Source organism: Filicampus tigris, chromosome 4 (genome assembly GCF_054856515.1).
Source record: "Filicampus tigris isolate MCC_2025a chromosome 4, RoL_Ftig_1.0, whole genome shotgun sequence".
NCBI classification, from domain to species: Eukaryota; Metazoa; Chordata; class Actinopteri; order Syngnathiformes; family Syngnathidae; genus Filicampus; species Filicampus tigris.
The window spans coordinates 15,632,373-15,654,616 of NC_141220.1; the positions used below are offsets into that span (position 1 = coordinate 15,632,373).

Consider the following 22,244-nt stretch of genomic DNA (forward strand, 5'->3'; position numbering starts at 1 on the left):
AACTGCAAGCAACATAGTGCAGTTTAGGTTCCAGGTTAAAGCTTAAACCAAACTGTCGATTTGTTTCCATCTTGAAAAGAACTACACGCATACAGGTAATCATTTTCTATAGCACATTTACCTCACAAAATTACTTCTATAAAATCATTCAAATTATGACCAGTAATTCTACTTTGACAACGAAATTAAATTGTAATTGTATTTTAGCACTGTCCAATGAATATGTACAAATTGTTTAATTAGCTGTTCACTGTCTACTACGTATATTACTGTGGTTATACAGTATCTGCTAGTGTTCTGGAATATAGTACTTTTAAGTACTTCAACTTAATTAACATTGTGCTCATGGTGGCTGTATCCCTGTTAAATTTAGAACAATTGTCGCAGTGATAGTTTAGTAAAATCATAAATTGAGTGGTTTGCATTTCGATTAAAAAAAAAAAAGAAGATAAAGCAGTTGCTTTTATTTTACCCTACGTGACTGCTCGTTGCCTTTCTTACTCACCGTCAAAAAGAGTAAAATTATTCATGGTCGCACCTGTAGACCGGGTGGTGAACTACAAGAAGTTTAACCTTTTATCTTGACCATTCCTTTCTTCTTCCACATCGCAAAAGTGGTGCAAATTATTTGTGGTGTAACAGCGCCACTAGCAGGCCGGTTACTGAAAGTACAACAATATGACAGGAAGGCCTTCTTTCTGTGGGTCAAACCATTAGGTACACCTGTACAGAACAATCGAATACCAGACGTTCACAAATCTATCAAAATGTTGGTAATTCATTTAATCAATGTAATCATTTAAACAATTAATAAATCATTAAATAAATGATTCTTTCATTTGGGTGTAATTTGCATTGGTTACTGGCAAACAAATGGGTATTATTTTTAAAAGCAGATGTTGTAAACACATTGAAGATTTTTTTTGTTTTAGTAGCTCAAGTACATTTTAATTTTCCTCAGACCAATAATTCTTAGACCACATTAAATGAATATAGAGCATTTTAAAGAAAAATGTCACTTTCATTGCAGTACTGAAACAAATGATTCTCACTTATTGAAATGCACCTATAGCTTAGAGAAAAGCATTAGAATGGGGCTCTTATTGACTATGTACACAATACTAACGTTTGTGCATTTATGTGCTTGAATATTCAAAATACATATAAAAAATCTTAACGGATGCAGTATCATGAGTTCACACATAGTGCTTCAGGCCAATAGATGCATTTAATGGGCAAGTCAAAGATGAATTAGACACTACGTCCAGACTGAACATACACTGATGTGTTTAATCAAGTTTGTTACTCCGTGTGTGTGTGTGTGTGTTTGTGTGTGCGCTTCTTCACAACAAGAGAACAAATGCCATGTCAGCGTTTGTCATTTTTTATATATACTGTATATACACAGAAAGAGAAAAATAACCTAAATGACACATTAAAAGCCAATATATGTACTTTTCTGAAAATACAAATTTTGTACAACAAATATCTAATAGCATAGTATTTGAATTGTTCAATAAAAACTTCACTTGAATATTTTTTTTTTCTTTAAAGAATGAAAATAAAACAAAACAGTTTAACTTAACATTTTTTTCCTCTCTTTTTTTGGGGGGGACAACAAATAACTTCATCATTGGCAACAAAGTCCAGCTTGTGCCGCCAAAACGGTCCGAGAAGTCAAACCGAGAAAACAGCTTTTTACTGAATAAGTCAACTAATTGGGACTACAAACACTGAGCAAACACACACATTTGTGTTTTTTTAATATATATGTATATATATATATATATAAAAGCCAGCAAGCAAAGCAAAGTGTGATTCCTTTCACATTCGTCATCCAGAGAGGAGGAAGAGTGTATCACTGTGTATTGGCCGTGCGCTTTTTTTTCTTCTTCTGAGGTGTGATTTTACTGAGTGGTGTTGTATTTCTTTGGGATAAGGCATTTCCTACATGTGCATATAGATACTAGAAAATTCCCTGATAAGAGTACAATGGCATGAAGTGCTAAAAAAAAAACTTGTGCTATGTTTGGAGTCCCTTTGTTATTGCTAGTTTCGCCTGCTATGTACTGTTTTAACCTCCCACGGGGAACTAATGACTTTACTTAATGCAATGAACAGCATCATTGGAAATTTGTGATATAAATAAATATCTAAATTACCACGACATATATATCAAAGTGTCTGGCCGTTGCAACCACATATTATTTTGACGTAGTAGTTTTGATTAATTGTTGGCTTTGCCAGTGGTGTTAACAGGATGCCAGGTGTGGGTGGGCATTAGTCTTAGCTGGGGGGGGGGGGGGGGGCAAAAAAGTGCTACAATGCTCAAGTAAGTCGAAATCCAGCGTAGGGCTACTGCACCTTAAACATGTTTTGTTTTCTCCTTAATTGAGATAACTTTTGTTGTATTTGGGCTAAACAAATAAAAGTTGATTTGATTTTATTTGACTTAGAAAATAACTGAACAGTAGGGACATGCAGGCGACAATGTTTTTTTTTTGTTTGTTTTGTTTTGTGTTTTAAGGTGAAAGAGATTGTAACAACACAAACAAAGGTTAAAACTTAGAACACAAACATAACTGAACAGTATGGACATGCAGGTGACAATGTTTTCTTTTTTGTTTTGGGTTCTGCCATCAGAACGACATCCAATTATCTTTGGGTGGGCAGAGCGTGTCCATCCATGGGTGGGCACTGCCTGCCCCTGACCCCCCCCCCCCCCCCCCCCCCCCTCGGTAACACCCTTGGGCTTTGCACTTGTATAGCTGTTAAAGATGTTAAAATGTTGCTTAAAACATAGCCTGTACAGGTAACAAACAATTAGGATGGCGACAGTCAAATTAATTGAGTTTACGTAATTTTATATGTGGAAATTTGAATTGTGTTGGCCTTTGGAGGTTCCACTTATACCATTACGTGGGTTTATGTGTAATTGTGTATTAAATCATATTATACAGCAGTGGCACCTACGAGGCTAACAGTCTGCCTGTGGGCCCTCCTTATGCATTGACATCATACTATAATGTGAATCATATGTGGCGTGTGAGCTTCAAAACTGCATAGATCACCGCGGGGCTGTGTACTGAGGACTGAAGCGAGAAGCACACGGCCAATGCACAGCGATGCCTCCTGAGAGTCGCTCGATCGTTTGCCCAGGATGTTGATGCCGAGTCACAAGTGTGCTGATAGAGGTGAAACGAGTCGAGGCTGTGGCACAGGATCCGTTTGTAATGACATCAAAGCCACTGTGAGGCAATTAATTATTTGTTCACTCCAAATACTCTGTATCGATGTCATTGACATGCAGTGACAGGCGGAGCGATTAAATGCTCTTCCACTAGATGGTAGCAGAAAACAATTAACCTGTGTATCCACCTGTTGTCGTTCATACATCAGAATAATAGCTTTGTGTTCAAGTAAACAAGCCCAGGTTTCACACTAAGTCCATTTGTAAGTAAAGTAAGATCATCATTATTCATGTATGTATAGGTTTTGTAACATTTTTTGTTTATGGTCTGCCATGATATATTCGTAATGTGTGCCTTGGCTTGATAAAAGTTGGAAAACTCTAGCTGAGATGGTAAGTCAAAGTGCGATTGACAAATTTATGATAATGAACAATCTCATTAGCCACTAAAAGATCAGAATTAAAATACGGAGCAGCACGTGATCACCTTTTAGGTTGTAAATTGCAATAAACTTGGTGCTCATCCACAAAAATATGGCGATTTTTTTTTTCAGTACACACTCCAGCGAAAAACAAAATTAAAGTGGCTATTTACACAATAAAAGCAAAGGTTTTGCCTGAACAAATTTGAACGAATACGACAACACAGTTAACAACTGAGTGTAACCGAAACGCAAAAGACAAGCTTTGGTTTGTGATGACAATTGGGCAAGTTGATCTTCATTGTACACTTAACCTACCAATTTCCTACTCTTAACTTTAAAGGAGACATAATATGCATTTCCACACCAAAGATTAAGAATATCAGCAAACATTTCTTTTTAAGAATAATGTTTGAAGATGTGTTTGAAATGACATGAAAAGGTTTTGGAATACAGTTTGGAGTATGTTTAAATTTCAAACTATCAATATTTTCACTTATTACAACATTTTGGGAGGTTTTCATTTTCAGGGCTCGGTCCTTCCCCTCTTTGAATAGCGTGAAGGATTACTGCTCAAGCAATTCAAAAGTCTGTCTTTGTCGAAAAAAAGAAACGCACTTAACGAATAAGAAGACAAGATGAACATTATTGCATTGCATTAATTCAAAAGTCTGTTTCCGATAATATGTCCCCTTTAACAGTTACATGAACACCCCAGCATTTTTGCAACCGATTACTTCATTTGATATTCTTCCTCCACTCCATATTTTCAACATCAATAAATTAGAGGCCACTTGACATAACTACATATACGCGAGTGTGTGTTTGTGTGTTTACAGCATGATTCTAAAAAAATGTGGCCATCAGCCTGCTCTGATTGTTTGCGAGCACAACAGCGACACAGCAACGACATAATATAATTGTCAGATGACTACAAACAATCTATTGTAACGTGTGTTTGTCTCTGAATGCCTCTCTGTTCCCGCCTGACAGTCAGTACCTGCTTCATTGACAAACTGAACCCGGAGTTGTTGAATAATGATATCATAAGCTAGAAGGACCCTTTGCTCTTGCCTGCTCCACACCCGCCGGCCGCTCTATGTCACCCACGCGTCCATGCGCAGGCGCTTGACCGATGGGCTTTCCCTGTCGCCGGCCGCCGGCGCTCTGCCCAGGCCGAGGGGCGAGTGGAAGTCCGCCCGGTGGTCCTCGCGGTCGCTGCCGTCGTAGGAGCTGCAGGAGGAGCTGAGGCTGTCGGCGGGCGAGCGTCCCAGACCCTCCTGTTGCCGGCCGGGGCCCTGCTGCTGCTGCTGCTGCTGCTGCTGCTGCTGCTGCTGGGGGTGCGGCGGCGGCTGCTGGGGTGGGAAGCCGGAGGGGGTGACTCGCTCTCGCGGTGGCGAAATGGGTTCCGACTTAATGCTGATGCTCTGGCTCGTGCTGATGGAGAGGTTGGAGCCCTGAGGTAGGTGCCCTCCGCCGCTGCTGGGAGGGGCAACATGTTAACAACATGCAACAGTGGTCTTTCAGGACTTGTTTACATACAACAGATATACATGTCCGAAAGTGCATTGGCAACTCTGGCTCTCCTTGCCCACATGCGAGGGCATTACGTTACCTTAATTACTTTTTTTTTGTATTCACGGTATGGCTGAAAGATTAATTGCATTTGCAATGTAATCACAATTTGCGAAAATGAGATTACGTAATCGCAAAGGCTGCAGTTTAAATGGTCATTACTTTATTGACAGCGGAGGGGGTAGGGGGATTCACCGAACGCTAAGCTAACACTGCCGCAGTCACAGGATGCTTGATCCTTTTCACCTCGCATGGTTAAAACATCCCGCGTGTGGGGAAAAAAACCTCACCGTGTATGTGTGTTGTCTATTTTGGGATGTTTTGGCTGCTGTCGGAGCACGTGAGTGTGTGGCTGATTGAGCCACGACAAATAAAAACCCTTCCGTGCAAAGTTGTCAAGCGGTCAAATATTAAGAGGATGAATTCGGCCGTATGTCCCGTAATAAAAGACAGACGAAAATATTTTAAATGATGAGACGCCGCCGAAGTGGTAATGCCCGCTGGCGTCATAAGTAGGCATTATCTTACATTTCCTTCTGGGCGGCTTGTGTGATGTTACTAAATGGAGATCGGGTCAGCTTTAATTTTATATCTGTATGTTTTATCAATCCGTCTATATGTTAAGTTGAGTGAGTGATTTAAGATGTGCATTCCACGTTTACATATCACTTTTCATGAAATTAAGTGACGTGTAGAAGTGGTAGAGCCACTGGTTTATTGTTTTTCAGTCTATATAAGAAGTTGAGTGATTAACAAATGCAGTCCATGTTTCTTGAAACAAAGTGATATGTAGGAAGTGGCAAAAGTACTTACTTGTTTACATTATTGTTTTAATCTGCACTTGAGTTTGTGCCTTTACAGTATAGTATCAGTATAGAATGTACTTACTGTATGTTTACACCACACGTGTGGCAGAATTCTGTTGCCATGGTGCACGCTTACCAAACTGCACATCTAAATATTTAGTACCAATACACATCTCTAATTTTAGTAGATGAACTGTCTTTTATATTAAATTAATGCTTCATTTGCATTTACCTCAGTATACTATAATGCACAACAGATCTGATATTGTTTGTTGTAATAAAGATTAATTGATGAAAAATACATAAAAAGTAACTTGAAAAAAAAATCGCATCTCATATCGCAATCACAATTATTTGTAAAAAAAATTGCAATTAGATTATTTTCCATAGCCGCTCAGCCCTACTTCACATATACATATAAACACAAGCAGCATCTTATATTAAGTTATGGCTCGCAAGCAGTGATTCATAACGCAAGAAACTCACAAAGTAGGGCATTTGTAAGTCATGATACCACTGTATTCATTATATTTGGGGGATTTTAACTATATTCAATGAATATGATAACATTATTGAGTTTATAACATCCATGAATGTGGACTTTTAATAGAGACACACACTTCCAAGAAACAGTAAATGGGGACAATTTTCCGGCATGCCTTGAATAGGGGGAAATGCCACCATCTAGTGGACTAATACACAAATTAAACATTTACATCCAAATCTGAATGCCCAGTCCACATAGAATTTGGGATTTTATCAAATGTTGGAAGACACATGTGCCTGAATAATCTCAAATGCTGATGTTTGTACTCTTTGTTGGGTAGAGAGTTACTCACACCAAAGAATTAAGCGCCGCTTGGCCCAGTTGATGCTGTTGCCATGCTGACATGGAGCCCAGCGAGAGCCCAGGAGAGCTGAAGCCCTGCAGGGAGGAGAGTTCTGCACTGCTCAGGGAATACTCTGCAAAAACAACAAACACAAGTAGAAACTCCTTAATCATGAACATGAAAGAACAGCCATCCAACACAGTCCAAGTGAGACTTCCGGAGGGCCAGGCTTACCAGCAGGGTTGTAGGAGGTGGGCATGCCCGAGTAGACCAGGCCTTGTGGAGGTAAACTGGGTGTGGTGACAGAAACCACTGGAGTGGCCAGTGGCTGGGTCGACTGGGAGCTGCTTATCCTTTGAGTGTTCTGCAAGGAGAAAAACAACACAGAAATATAGTACAGTAGGGGCGCAGTAGTAGTATGCGGCATGCATGCCTTTCTCTAGGGTGACTGTTTTCATTGCTGATTGTGTGTTTTAAAAAACACTGAAATTAGATGTGGATCACTAAATATTACATTTACATTTTTCCAAACAATATATCAGCCTCATATGATGTAAGATGTTATTATCATTATTGTTATTATTATTATTATTATTATTATTATATTTTATTCATTGTCATTTCATTCTACAATATCAAAAATTAAACATTTATATTATCATTAGAAGGCGGCACGGTGGTCGACTGGTTAGCACGTCCGCCTCACAGTTCAGAGGTCGTGGGTTCGAGCCCGGCTCCGGCCTCCCTGTGTGGAGTTTGCATGTTCTCCCCGTGCCTGCGTGGGTTTTCTCCGGGTACTCCGGTTTCCTCCCACATTCCAAAAACATGCATGGTAAGTTGATTGGATACTCTAAATTGCCCCTAGGTGTGATTGTGAGTGCGGATGTTTGTCTCTGTGTGCCCTGCGATTGGCTGGCAACCAATTCAGGGTGTCCCCCGCCTACTGCCCAAAGACAGCTGGGATAGGCTCCAGCACGCCCCGCGACCCTTGTGAGGATAAGCGGTACAGATAATGGATGGATGGATGGATATTATCATTAGATGTAGTTATAATTGTGTTCCATTTATTATAAGTCGGTATATCATGCACTTGTATTTATTTATTAATAAATGTGATTCTAATTAAAATAATATTAAGGATTACAAATATACTGTATAATACATTTATCTGAACAGTAATAATACACAATATATCTCCAATAACAATAACAATGATACCAATAATAATAAAGTCAAGGGAGGAAAAAAAAAAAACCTAAATGCCCCTTTCCAAAACAAATAATGTCACGTTTATGAAATTATTCATAAAAATAACAGTAAGTAATTGTAGTCATAGAAAATATATGTATATATAATAACTATTGGGTTGAATTATGCAACTACTGGCATGCTGTCATTCAACTCTCAATGGATGTAATATCTGCTACCACACGATGGTGCTCTAGACATCTGGTTTGGTATGTTTATGGCCTAGCACACGTCACCCAACTTTTTTTGTTTAAAATGTCATGCATTGAAGTGCAATACGCAAGGGACACTGATGAAATTATTGGCATGGAATCGTGTAATATCCAACTTTGGCTATATTTTAATGCAATGTCGTATAATCCACAACAAAAAACACAGCATACTGCAGCCATACGGCAACAATCAAAAGCAAACGTGATGGCCAATCTAATGTAACAAACGTGTGCAACGGCCATAATATCATCATCATCATCATCATCATCATCATCATGCTGACAGCTTCCTTGCTTTATTCCAGCACTCGGAGGCCAAATGCCTTCAACACGTATCTGACACAATGATCTCAATCCAGATGATGTCACTTTATCTTCCTGATGAAAAAAATAATCTGTTCTGAAAATGCTACACAAAAACACAAACAGAAACAAGCGCACAACAGTCCTTCACAATCCTTCCGGGTGTGGAGTGGCCTATGTGAATGCAGAGGAGCCATTTGAACAGGCTGAGGCCATTTTCAAAAGCCAAAACATGTAGTGAGAATATGGCTTCTTTCTCAGTGGCTTACTAATATAGAGTACACACTAGGGGTGGGAACGATAGTAGTCTTTTCGATGCGTCGTGCATTTTATTAAAATGATGAAATAAAAAATATGTGCAGGCGATTACGTGCGTTGGTACGTCAGACATCTGGAGCGGCGCAATCCTCGTTAAAAGCATCGGTTTGGAGACATTCCGTTTCTTTATTAAGTGTGAGACGTTGATAAAAATATTTCGGGAACCCAACAAAGATGACACGTTACCACCCAGAGTTCATGCTGCGACCCGTCGGAGATGGTAACAGCCGATTTACTCTGTCAGGTGCTCTCGCAACTCTCCCACCAAACTCCGAAAGATTAAAAAAAAATTACCAAATCCATTGCAGAGTACATTGCATCAGATTTGCGCCCGAATCGGTTGTGGAAGGAAGGGGCTTTTGCAGCCCTGTTGCAGACACTGTATATAAAATTCCCGTCGCGCAGTAAAATAACACCAGAGCATGTAGATTATTTCTTTCCTCACACAAAAACCTAGAATATGCACACCTTCTGCAAGATTAACAGTTTAAAGTATGTTATTTATTGTTACAAAATATGATGCGTTATATTTCGAATGATAAAAATGTTCTGTTTGATGGCAATTTCTCAAGGCTTAATGTTAGTGTTAATTACACCACTCACAGTAAACTGTGGAACGAGCTCGAACTTTTTATTGCTCTTAACAGAGAAAATACACAGTACAGTACTTCTACCAGTCATATCGCTACAGCACCGCGTTGCCTTTTTCTTTCTTCGGTAGTCTCGTCCTCTTTTGTTTTTGTCCGCCCAGGGACATTCTTGCTCTCTGGTTCACTTCGCCAACAGTCATTTTTCACACAATGTTCAACACTGACCTCTGCTGTAATGCACAATATCACGTCCAACATAAACTACATGTGAAATAAAGGTCACCAATTGAAATATCATCCATCCATCCATTATCTAAACCGCTTTATCCTCACGAGGGTCGCGGGGGTGCTCTCTTCGGGCAGTAGTACACCCTGAACTGGTTGCCAGCAAATCGCAGGGCAAATTGCAGTAGCATTTAAAAGAAAATATACTACACCGGGCACTACATTAGGTTAAATAAAGGCAGTGTTCATTGCTAAGTTACACAGTAATGTCAATCAGACGATGCATATTGCACTTAAAATATTAAAATACAGGTTACGCTGAATCAGATTAAGTTCAAATATGCTGTGATCATTTTTTTGTTATAGGAGAAGTTACAGACATTTGTTACAACAAATGCTGCCATTGGCACTTTTAGAAATTTGTGTTGACACACACGTAAACAAGGTTGCCTTGCTACTTTAATAAAAGTTAAAGAGTGATAAATCCTTACTCTTCCTTGAGTTATGCAATTGTTTTTTTAAAAAAACTTACCAGTGTTTTAGATTAAATATAAAATGTAAGCCATTGTAGTGATGCATCGGAATCGAATCGAATCGTAGGAATCGGATCGAATCGCGGGCCTCTGAATCGGAATCGGATCGAATCGTGAGGTACCCATAGATTCCCACCCCTAGTACACACATTGATAGCCAGTCTGATTTTGAGCATTTTCACCCCATCCAAACAATGACAGTAAAGGCCTGATTGTCAAATGTCTGATTCCTAACTATTTACTATAGTATTATTTCAAAATAACTATTTTCAAAATTCATGACTAAACATGCAGTGGCACAGTGGCCTGCTAGCATGTTTGTCGTGCCAAAGAAACAAATGTAACAGGAGGCTTAAAGAGCCTCTATGAAAGAAAGGATGGGGAAAAAACAGTGGTACAACCATACCTGCTTGTCTCAACTTTCGTCCAGTTTGGTATTTCCTTTTGAGGAGGAAAATATTCTGTAAGAGTCTTCTGTGAGTCAAAGTCTTGGTACTACAACATACTTTTTTGGGAGGGGGAGGACACTGGTGATTGTCTGTGGAAATGGTATGTGTGCGGTGCACTCTAGACCAGTAAGCAAACACACTTGCAGATTTTTTCTTGGGCATATGTTTCTCACTAACAAAAGCAAAAAAACACATTCAGCTGTCGAAAATGTGTTTAAACTGCTTAAAAACATCTTCAGTCCGAGCACTATGCCTCAAAGTCAGCCAGTTGCCCAAGCAAAACTCATCAAATCCATTTCCGCGTCCTCCTCCGACTGCCCTCAACAAAACCAAAGGATTGGAGGATAATGAACGCAATAGTTGAGAAAAGTGCTGCAGCACTCATTTTGTTTGTCACGACACCGCCGAAACAAAAAGCGCCAGATGTGCATCTTGACTTCACACGCGTGGCCACAACAATGGAGCAATGTGTGAATGGCTTGCGAGGGTGTAAGAGTTGCAAAGTTGTTTGGAGGCCCGCAACAAAGAAGACAAGCGACAGCACAGATTGCAAAAAGACAGCAAACAAAGTGTTCCAGCCAATATTCCTTCACCTCTATCCTTTACATACCACAGTGGAAATGCTCAAATAGGTGTTTCTGCGTTGATAGGCCACTTGAACAGACACGTTGTCCACTCAACGTGTCCATGCTGATGAAGCCCTCCCCGAGAGGTAATGTCCAATAACTAGGGATGTCCCAATCACGCTTTTTTGGCACCCGCGTCCGAGTCTTTGGTTTTAAGTGTCTGCCGATACTGAGACCCAATCAAATACCTCAACAATAGAGTACATGAACGTGTATATGTTATATGTTGTTATATGTATTTATATTATATGGACCATTCCAGCAAATATGTGTTATTTGTTCTATACATTTTATACAAGTCTACCATAAAATGTACATAAACAGTCAAGGACTAAGAGGGAGATTACCATTTTAAAATGTTTCATATCTGTTCATTTTGAACTAAAATTGCCAGTACAACAGTGATACTGGAATTTGTCCACTGTACAATACACGTTTTGTAGACAAGCAAAACAAAGAGACAACTTTGGGAGGAAAATCCCAAAGTTGTTGTTGTTGTTGTTCTCTTTCTGCTCAAAACGCAGAACGAAACCATCCCTAGCTATTGCCCAAAAACCCTTTACAACCCAAGTGCAGACTCTGATAATGTAACTTTGACACATGTGTGGGCCAGATTGTTTAGTCCACAATAAAGTGCCGACTTAAGTAGGGAACAGGTGGTTCCTACAACTGCACTGCACCCTTCCCTGACACAAGCATTTATTCAAATAAAAGCCACCTCTGAAATAGACACGTTCAAATAAATGTCAGGTACTTGCTGAAGATGCTTTGAACTCTTATTTGAGGAAATGCTACTTGTACTCACACTGTACTGTGCCCACTCCATTTCTCCTTTGACCGGGCCGGGACTGCCTTAATAAAGGCACTCAATCAATAGCATGCGTAAGACGCGACAAGGGCGACAAGATATTATCTGGCTCACACCCTGGCCCCCCTGATTAAGTCTTCATCTACACTCTGTCATGCCAAGATGTGATTAATTTAATACCATTACGGTCTAATGACAGGCTGTCTGCAGACCAGCCACAGCCGCCAACCTCTGAAAAGCTTGTGAGCGTCTGAAAGGCTCAGACACGACCGAATAGCCTACTTCTTAAAACACAACCTAACTCACTCCAGTTTGGAACACAGGGGCTACGTGCTAATATGTGTGTGACTAACAGAACATCTAAAGTCAATTAAACTCCAACCCTAATAGATCATTCTTAAAATGAATGCATGTACTTGAGTATTAGGTGGGATTCACACTGCATGGTTCAAGTGCCAATTCATTTTTTTTGTTCAAGTGGAATATGTCAAGGTAGCATAAAGTGCAAAAACCCATTTGATATCATTACATTGGAATCAGGCCTCTTCCAAATATGATTAAAAATCTGCAAAGTATCACATAGCTGCCAAAGCGACTGATTGATCATATAAACTGAATTTGAGAAGGGTCCAAAGTTAAATTAACAAAAAACAAATTGCAGAGGGTGGCCACTGGTCAGTTGAGAAACGTATACTTTCATTTAATAGGGGAAAGAGTCAATCCAGGCCAACTAACACTATGTAACCACTATGGCGTTTATACAGCAGAACCCTGGTTTTGTATGCGCTAGTTTATGATGATTATGATTGACTTTTCAACAAGTTTTTTTTAAACCAAATTTTGCCTGTTCCTAAAAAAAAAGTGTTACTCATCCATTTATTTCTTGGAATCGATGCGCCATGCCACATGCTTGTGGCTGGCTTTGTTTCTCGTTAAGTGAGCATTATCCAGCATGTTCATCCGAAGCATTTCGTTAATTGTGTAAAAATTGCTCAACCAATGGCAAAGCAGAGATGTGAGCTTTCTCTCAGGCAACTTTGGCATAACACATCTTTTCAGAAGTCACGGCTTCAACATAAAAGGGCCATAAAAAGTGGGGTGGAACTGTGTTATTATACTGACGTGCATTTATTTCAAAGCCACACTTTTGACAGTATGTGTTACCGGAATGTTTCCTCAATTTGCCCAGGTGTGGTGGAGCAGACCGGGAGGATTGTTTATTGCTTTGAGTTATTAAGAAATGCTTGAATCGTGGAATACACCTTGACATCTTTTAGGGATGTCACGATATCCAAATGTCAAAATACGATAATATCACGATATGAACCTCGTGATACGATGATTATCACGACCTTGTGGAGAGGTTGGCGATATATGAAAAGCTCACGATATTGTAAAAAAAAAAAAAATCACAATATTCTGTTTTTGTACATAACATGATTCACAAAGAAATAGGCTTGGCCAGTCATGCGCTCCTATTGGCTCAGCTCAGCAGCGCAAAGTATCATGGTCTATGTACTTCACAATGCTGTGTTCAGCTAAAGATGTTGAAAAATATTTGCTGGTATGACTGATTTATGGGGCCTTTTATTAGATGGAGCATAGTTTTGTTCATGTGAGCAATAATCTGTTTAATTTCTGTTTAATTTGGTTGTGTTGTGTGTGTATGGTTTCTATAGAACATAAAATACAAATACAAATAAAATATACATGAGCAGTTGTAAACGTCCCTTCACAAAACAGGCATAAAATTATACTGCACAAATAACCTAACTACCAGAGGGTGCTGGAACTGCACAAATGGAAAACAACTTGGACTTTTAAACAGATCGTGACATGGCAACAACGATATCGTGGCAAATTTAATATCGCGACATCACACTATTGCCAATATTGTGACATCCCTACCATCTGTTGGATCCCTTTTTATAATATTCGAGAGAAAGTTCAAGAGTGCCAACCATTTGATAAATATGAGAAGCATAATAGAATTTAAGAAAGAATTGTCAGCAAAATACAAATTTGTCCCCCCCTCTCCTCTCTTGTCTTCCATGTGCCATCAAGTCTTCACTCAAGGTATAAATGATGTTAAAACCTCATTCATCCACACCATTAATCATTTACAATTATTTGATGCTCTTTTCTGCATAAGTATTTTTTGTTGTGTTTTGTGAATGTAAACTTTGCCACATATGGATATATGGCACTTGAAATGTATATGCCAATAGCGAGTCAACATAATTGGATACAGACATTAAATGGGGTATTGGGCACTTGGACCTGAAGTGTAAATCCAGAATAAAACAGAGTCAAGTGTAGCCCCAGGTGTTCCATGTGGTCAAGGTGCGCCCCATCTTCATTATCAGGATTAGATAAAGCCTGGTGTTTAGCTGTGAATAACTGATTAAGCGTTATAGCACTCCAGCAGCACAGCTTCTCGATGGGGATCTTTCGGACAAAAACAGCTCTGCTAAAATCTCCTAAAGGTCTGAAAATCTAATACAAAACACAAAACAAAGTGTGACAAACCTGTTAATCAATGAAATCAGAGATCGCACAAGACCCCAGATGCCGAAGCACAGAAATGGTGAAAGACATGCCATACTAAGCGCATCAAATGCACGTTAAAAATACAACAATGGATAAGAATCAGGTTACGACAATGCTGAGTTTTCATTTTTGGCTTCCAACAAGCCATTGCCATTGGTCCGTGGCAACATGTACGCCTGTAGCCCAGAAGAACTTCACAAACTCAGATAACTGGCAGAAAGTCTCAGGGCTTGTCTGGAGCTGTAATAGCACCATACTTTAGTCCATGTGGTGCATATTAAATTTAGTCCGTGTGGTGCATATTAAGGGTCCATCTACTCACCAGCGGGGGCATCATCCCTTTGCTCGACGGAGGGATGACAACCCTCAGGTCTGGCTTGCGGACTCCCATTCCCATGCTCCCTCCGGGAGGTGGCGGTGACTTGGTAGGCATGACTTTACCCAGGCCGTTGCCGCTGGGTGCACAGAGGAGGCCCGGGGAGCCCCTGGGGTTGGTGAAGCCATTCCCTGCAGAGGCAAACACAGCAACAGCAACACATCGTCAAACAGCACAAAGCGTGACCGACAACCATCGTCGTCATCAAGGCGAGCGTGCGGCCCGCCTTGTTTTTTTTTCCATGTGGCGGTAAGTGTTTTCAACCCTCTGGGAAGTTTTAATGGACGTGGATAATTATCCCGAACAGTTACAAAAATAAAATGTCCATTTCAAAATTGATGAGCCTTTTATGTTTTAGTGTGAATGATTACATTAAGTGGCTTCTTTTTGCAACTGGAGACACGGGGCAGTTTCCGAGCAAATGTACCGTGACCGCTTAAAAGAAATAGCTGAAACCATTACGGCCGGATAAAAACAATTAAAAGAAAAAGACAATGAACACGCACACGCTGGACTCTCACTGTGGCGCTCACACATTTACTTTTGAACACATTTACTAAATGAATACAATTACCTGAGTAATATACTGCAAAGTTAGCCTTGCCAAAGTATTGTAAAACACAGTTGTTATCTAAAATAGAAAATGCACATTTACATCTATAACATCCATGTTAACAGACTAAAAAACTGAGGTTTGGGTTACTTTTTGGCATGGTCTTACAGGCGTGCAGCTGTACTCGAATACCGTTTATTACTCTAAATCCCTCCGGAATATAAATTGCATCATTAAAAAAATGCAAAACCGAGAGCTCGTACTCGTGCTCAAAATGCCCATTCCCTAATCGCGTTGACGGCAGCAAACACGTTTAGGTTGGATTCTAAACTTGTGCTTTTAACGACGGAACCCGCCCCCCGGGAATAAAAAAAAACAAGAGGAAGAAACAGACCAAGATGATGCCACCTCTTAAGGCAACGAAATGTACTTCTTCCCCATCTAGTCGCCAGTTAAGCATATGAAATGTGCCACCATATGGGGCTTACTATTTGCAGACCCAAACGGCGCAATAACTGACCAGGATTCTACCATTAGACACAATGTGGCATGGGATTCTAGATAGGGTAAGCCATTTTAAACTAAAGAGAGTAAACCTTTCCGTAGTTAGAGGTAGACATTTCAAAGTCAAGCCGTACTCTTTTGCAGCCATCAACACGATTAGGCAACAGGGATTTTGGGTGCCAGTCTGCGCTCAAATTTTAAAATATACAAGTCACCCCTCAGTCTAAGTCGCAGGAATAGCCAAACTATGAAAAAAAGTGTGATTTCTAGTCCGGGAAATACGGTAGATGTAACTTTTTAAAGTCACTGAGTGAAGCTACACTATTACATAAAACTAAGGGGGAAGAGAGAATGAATGGTATCTGGCACTGCATCAACAGATCAGTAACACTTCACCAAGTCGCTGACTTTTGGCTTCTATTGTGTGCGGCGTGACCAAGTGTGTGTGTGTCCGCAACCAGGAGGCTCTTTTGCGTTAGGAACATAATGGAACAATAGCCGCACGATAAGGACTGGGCGACAATTCCCGCTCAAATAAACAGTTATGAAGACCACAATGGTATCTCACAGCTGAATCAACAGTACGTACACAAGCAGCTGTCAGCTGGGACTTTGATCACGTAAGAACTGACTGCAGAGTTAAACTGCCGTGTAGATGGCCCTGAGAAATAGCCACGCTCTGACAAGCGGTGAAAACAAGCATTTCAAAGCAATGAGCGGCGCTACTACAGACACTTGGTTATTCAATTATTGGACTGTCAACAATAAAACTGCACGAGTGCTACAAGATAAGAATCGGTAGGGTGTTGACATATTACAGTAAATAGCACTTATGTATATATATGTGCCACTTGGCTGTTGCTTTTTATGGTTTTTTTTTTGTTTTAAATTTTCAAGTCCAGTAGTAGTCCAGGGAGTAATATTAACTCACCTGCAGAGCAAGGGAGCAAAGCCCAAAAATTCTTATAACACACCAAAACACAAAATTTTAAGATTATATCACAGCCATCTAAATATAATTAAAGACAGCGGTACTTTGAGATACGAGTGCTGGGTGTTTCTAGCTATAAGCCGTAGAGACAATAAAAAAAACACTTGAAGCTGAATTTCCGCAAATTATTTGGGAAGAATACTCTTTTTCAATGGCTGAGCTATAGTCCTTGTCCCCTATTTCCCCTCCTGAGTTTAAGATAATGAGCAATTGTTAACATGATGTGTTTTATGTCTTTATAATAGTGTATGTTCACTTTTTTCTACAGCATATTGCATTTTTTTTTTAACTGACAAAAAATAAGGTAAGTATAATGTAGTATTGGGGTTGGAATGGATTCATTGCATTCCACTTAATTTCAATGGGAAAGATTTCCTCCATTTATTAATGTTTCAGGTTAAAAACGGGCTCACAAAGCCAATTAAGTTTGGAACTTGAAGTTCCACTATATCAGGGATGGGCAATTGGTGGTCCATGAACAGATAATTCCTCAATACCATTCAAATTTTGAGTGAGTTTTTTTTTTTTTAATGTAAAAATGTTCTTGCACTTAATGCTGTTCAGCAGTTTTGTTCCATCCTTGAATGGTAATTTTTATGCAAGTGAGCCCTTTGCATTGGAAAAAAAAATCACAGTATGTGGTTATTTTATTTGTTAGATTCAAACCCTTTGTTGTTGGGTTAGGACAGTGGATCTTTTATACATGCATTGAAAAATGTATTATCACAAGTGAAATATTAAATACGCACAGATTTCATCCATTTGTAAAAATAGCATTTTGATCATGCAACTGCTTAGGAAGTGTGTGATCATATGTGGCCCGCTCCAGCATTTAATGTTGCCTATCCCTGCATGATAGCAGTATATATATACTTTTTGTTACAGTATGAAAAAGTGTTTATTTAATTTTGTTACAAATAGTGATGCCTAAATCAAAATTATTCATGTCAAAATATATGTGAGGTGAAACTGTGGCTTAATAATCAACTTTTTATTTTTCAAATTGCAATAATTTGTTGAAATACAACAATGCTCTAGTTGCAACATTTCAAGTATAAAGTTGTCATACTACAATTAAAAAAAGGTGTATGATCGGAAGTTTCATTCTATCTTGCGGCATCTTGAGTCAGACAGGTTGGGTGTTACTGTTTCAACTTGAATAACCTGAAGCCACCATTAAACAGACAATTGTTTTTGACGCTGCCATGGACGCGCTGGCATTCTACTTGAAACCGGCAAAGACTCGTATGCACCTTCGTCATGAAGACAGATGGCAATGATTTGCATTTGGCACGGCTGCCCTCCTTCCTTCTGGACAACTCTCAACAAGCTCTTTATTTTCATTTGAAAGGCCCTAAATTGTTTAGCATTAAATTGTGACCAACTTCTTATAATATTTAAATATTTCACTATTAGTGTTTCTATTTAGGGATTTAAACTCCTTATTTGATAGGAGAATAAATGCTATGCTGTGCAATCCCATTAAGTTATTATGTGCACAGTGCATATGCTGTGGATGAAAAGTGAGACAGTCAATGTAATGTTAGCATCTCCACATTCCTGGTATTTATTTCAATATGAATGAAAATTAAGTAGCACTGCCGTTGTTCACCACAGGCCAGAGGGACACTCCTTGACAAATTAGCAGGTGAATTTAGACACAAATCAACATTCCATGATGACTTTATCATTACATACATAGTATTTGCAACATTAGTGAGAATAAGTGGTTTACAAGATCGCTGGATGCATATAGTAAGGTGATCTCTTTACTGCGTCAGGTTTGCCAAACAACTAGATTAGGTCCGCATTTTACCAAGATCACCACATGTGAAGTAGTTTGCTGAGTGGTGTAAGATTATCTGTTCTTGCTAAAATACTGACATACTTAATGATTTTCACTGATTAAAAAAATATGAAGGAAAACAGATTCCATTGTGTCAGAAACTATAGGGGACGTACAGTGTTAATTATTCTGTGCTTCCCAATCAAATTCGAAGCCGACAGTTGATTTGTGTGTTTTTTCGAAAATGAGATGGTGTGTCCTTCCCATACAACAAATTAAGTCATAAGACTCCAAACATTTTAATTTTACGAGGAAGAAAACCCACAACATTTTCAAGAATAAAGTGGGAATGCATAAACAGGCTGGATTTACACAGCATAGCTCAAGTGACATAAATCATGATATTTTGCTCTTAAGTGGCACAATAAGGATCGGGATTGGAATGGTCGTAGCACCGTGAACGGGAATTAAAAACAAATGGAATCAGATATGGTCAGATCAGAATAACGTCTCTTTCAAATGTGACTAAATATCCCAATATGTGTTGGTTATCTGACAATGTGAGTGCAGTGTAAACACCCCATAACACTAATAATGAACAGCGGCAAAATAGCGAAAGGATAGATAATTAAATATTGTGTAAATACGCTACATTTGAATTGTGTTCATTATTGAATAAGCAAAATAATTGCCAGCGGCCCATGGCGTAATGTGTCAGCCAAGACCAATTGAACGCTTTTAATACTGGTATTATTTATGTCTTAGTGTTTACATTCATGCTGTCACTGCTCGGTGTTGACTCTTGTGGAGTTACAGTAAATGCAGTTTCAGTGTGTCAACACAGCCATAACATATATTTGTCATCATGTACATCATCATACTCGGACCTATAGGGTAAATCATGGTTTCACTGTGTTACGTTTGTCTACGCAACCACCCCCCACCCAACCACCGAAAAAAAAAAAAAAAATCACTCAACTTCACTTTTGCTTCCATAAAACCCAAACTACAAAAGATGCTCTACAGCCTTAATCTGCGGATTCACCACAACTTGAATTTGACTAGGACTGGGGTGCAGTTTGGGGTGCAATCGTATGCATTGTTGAGCTCCGTTATTGAATGGCACTCTGGGGCATTGATCTAAAATTAGACAGGAGCAACAGCAGATGGTTATTTAGAGAACAAAAGAGAGGGAAATATATTTGTTCCCCGACATTACGCACGACACCTTGTGAGACAACACTGTGTAAGAAAAGCTTGTCCCAGTAATTAAATGAGTCACCAATTCTCCAAACAAGGAAGCTACTTGAAAGTGGACATTAGTCCAAGAAAAACATATTGATGGTGAGAAGGGACAACCATTAGGCACCACAACAGCTGCCCTTTGGTAAAGGATTTTGCTGTGGTTATAAAGTGAATCCCTCCCTTGTCGTAGTTCGCTATTCACAAATTCAACTATTTTCTGTGAAACGTATACTCGGTTATTTGTTGCCAAACTCAACTAATCACAAACTTTGGTGCTCTTTCCATGATGCCCTAAGATACAAAAAGATGGCCCTACCTAATCGTAAAGTAGTGACTGGTGTAATAGTATATAGTAATAATTTCGAACGAGAGTATGTTGGGGAGGGGCTAAGCGCAGGCCAGTTAGCTTTTTGGGAAGATTACATTATATATTATAAAGATTACATGCCATTAAAACTTCAGCCATGTTTGGAAGGACACCAACTAATTAATTGATATATAATAATAATAAATAATTAATATCGAGTAAAGCTTGGTTCCTTTACCCCGTGAATAGAGGGGTTTACTGCATTGCAACTTGTGAAAAGGGACAGCAAAGGTCAGGAAAGGTCCTTTGACAAAATTTTCTTTTTAAAAAAAGTTCTTGGCGACCCCAAACTTTTGAACGGTAGTGTAAATGGCACCTTTAGAAGAAAAAAAAAAGTTACAGAGAAAGAAAAACAAGACTCCCATAAAAAAGACATACAGGTTAAATATAACACTTAATGTAAAAGTCCTATACTCAGGTCTAGGTTACAATAAGACAATCATAATTTTTTTTTTTTTTTAAAAACAACAAAAAAAGGTATACAGATTAAAGTAACGGTATGCGCAGGTTAAACTCGTTTACTTTAGTTTTTTAATCAGGAAAAACGTTTTTGGGTTAAAAAAAAAAAAAAAAAAATGAAAAGTTGGGCACGTTAAAATAAGAGTACTGTAAAAATAGGACAAGTTGCATAGGTTAAAATAAGTGTAAAGTCCCCGAATTCTGCAGGGTAAAAATTAGACAACTTTAGAAAACATCCAAAAATGCAGTGGTGAAAATAAAATAACCTTCAAAGTCCCTAACATTGCACAAGACAAATTAAGACGACAGTAAAAACACCCAAAGTCACGGCAAACAGAAGAAAATTCGAACAGGCTAAAAATCAGGCTACAACAAAAGCATCAAAAGCCGTACAATAGTTCCTGCCACCCTAACCTCTCCACTCATCTCATTAACTTGGTGGGGAAAGCCGCATCGGCTGTGTGCACATGTACTTAACCAATGGCGTGACTGTAATACTGGTTTATACAGTGGCTAATTAGCCTCTTATCACACTTGTTTGATAGCTGTAAATTGAATTTATCCTGAGGTTGGTCAGTATCCTGGAACAAATAACTTCTGGACCTTTTAATTTTTTTCACTACATAATCTTATCTGTACAAACTGAGTTTAAGGTGCTGAGTGGCCCTTATGCCGAGCTGAGTGGCAGGGAAAGAGTTAAAAGCCCACCTGCCAGCGCTCCTCACACAGCACATTGCAGCCATGACAGGCTGTCCGGTCATTGTGTACTGAGGACTTAGAGGGATATCGTGGCCTGAATACCTCCAGGGTTATGCTGGTCTGGGCATCTTATGGGCCCTGGCCAGCCTTATAAGGCCTGTGAGGGTAGATGCACCTGTCAACACAGGGAAGGAAACACCATGGGGGGATTCAGCCTGGGGGTGGGGGGTGTTTTTAAAGGAAAATGCTGCGTTTATTAACCATGTCCAAACACTCACGCATGTGAACAACAAGCACATCACAGCAGGCCCTGAGTTTGCAGTGACTATATAGCCAAGCAGAAAAGCCCGACCCCCAATCCAATGCTGAGTTGTCTTGAACCAATCACAGATGGATCAGAAAAGCATCCAAGCTCAAGTGCTAAGCAGGAGGTCCAGTGGGCAGAGCTACAGAGAGCACATAAATCTCGTCGGAAAGGACTTACCCGCTGGGCCGGAGCCCACGCCGCTTGGCAAGGGGAGCGCTGCGCTATCAAGCAGGCCACCTAATGAGATGCGCAGAGTGATATGATTAAGCATC

General features: G+C 39.5%; 2 protein-coding genes across 10 annotated transcripts in view; both read right to left on the bottom strand.

The window, feature by feature from the left end:
• Window positions 1–542, bottom strand: part of LOC147148624 (multiple C2 and transmembrane domain-containing protein 2-like) — a 54,672-nt gene extending 54,130 nt beyond the window's left edge. For both annotated transcript variants that reach the window (XM_086028691.1, XM_086028689.1), the window contains exon 1: window positions 506–542. The gene's annotated coding sequence lies outside the window, so the exon portion shown is untranslated. The remainder of the gene's footprint in view (window positions 1–505) is intronic.
• A 2,170-nt stretch (window positions 543–2,712) lies between these two features.
• Window positions 2,713–22,244, bottom strand: part of mef2aa (myocyte enhancer factor 2aa) — a 126,909-nt gene continuing 107,377 nt past the window's right edge. For 6 of the 8 annotated variants that reach the window (XM_086027635.1, XM_086027634.1, XM_086027637.1 and 3 more), the window contains 4 exons: window positions 15,008–15,192; window positions 7,058–7,187; window positions 6,833–6,956; window positions 2,713–5,094 (listed from right to left, as the gene is read on the bottom strand). In XM_086027635.1, coding sequence (XP_085883761.1) covers window positions 4,710–5,094; window positions 6,833–6,956; window positions 7,058–7,187; window positions 15,008–15,192 — 824 coding nt within the window. In that variant the 3' untranslated portion in view covers window positions 2,713–4,709. The remainder of the gene's footprint in view (window positions 5,095–6,832; window positions 6,957–7,057; window positions 7,188–15,007; window positions 15,193–22,244) is intronic. The other 2 variants (XM_086027638.1, XM_086027641.1) reach the window with 1 other exon arrangement.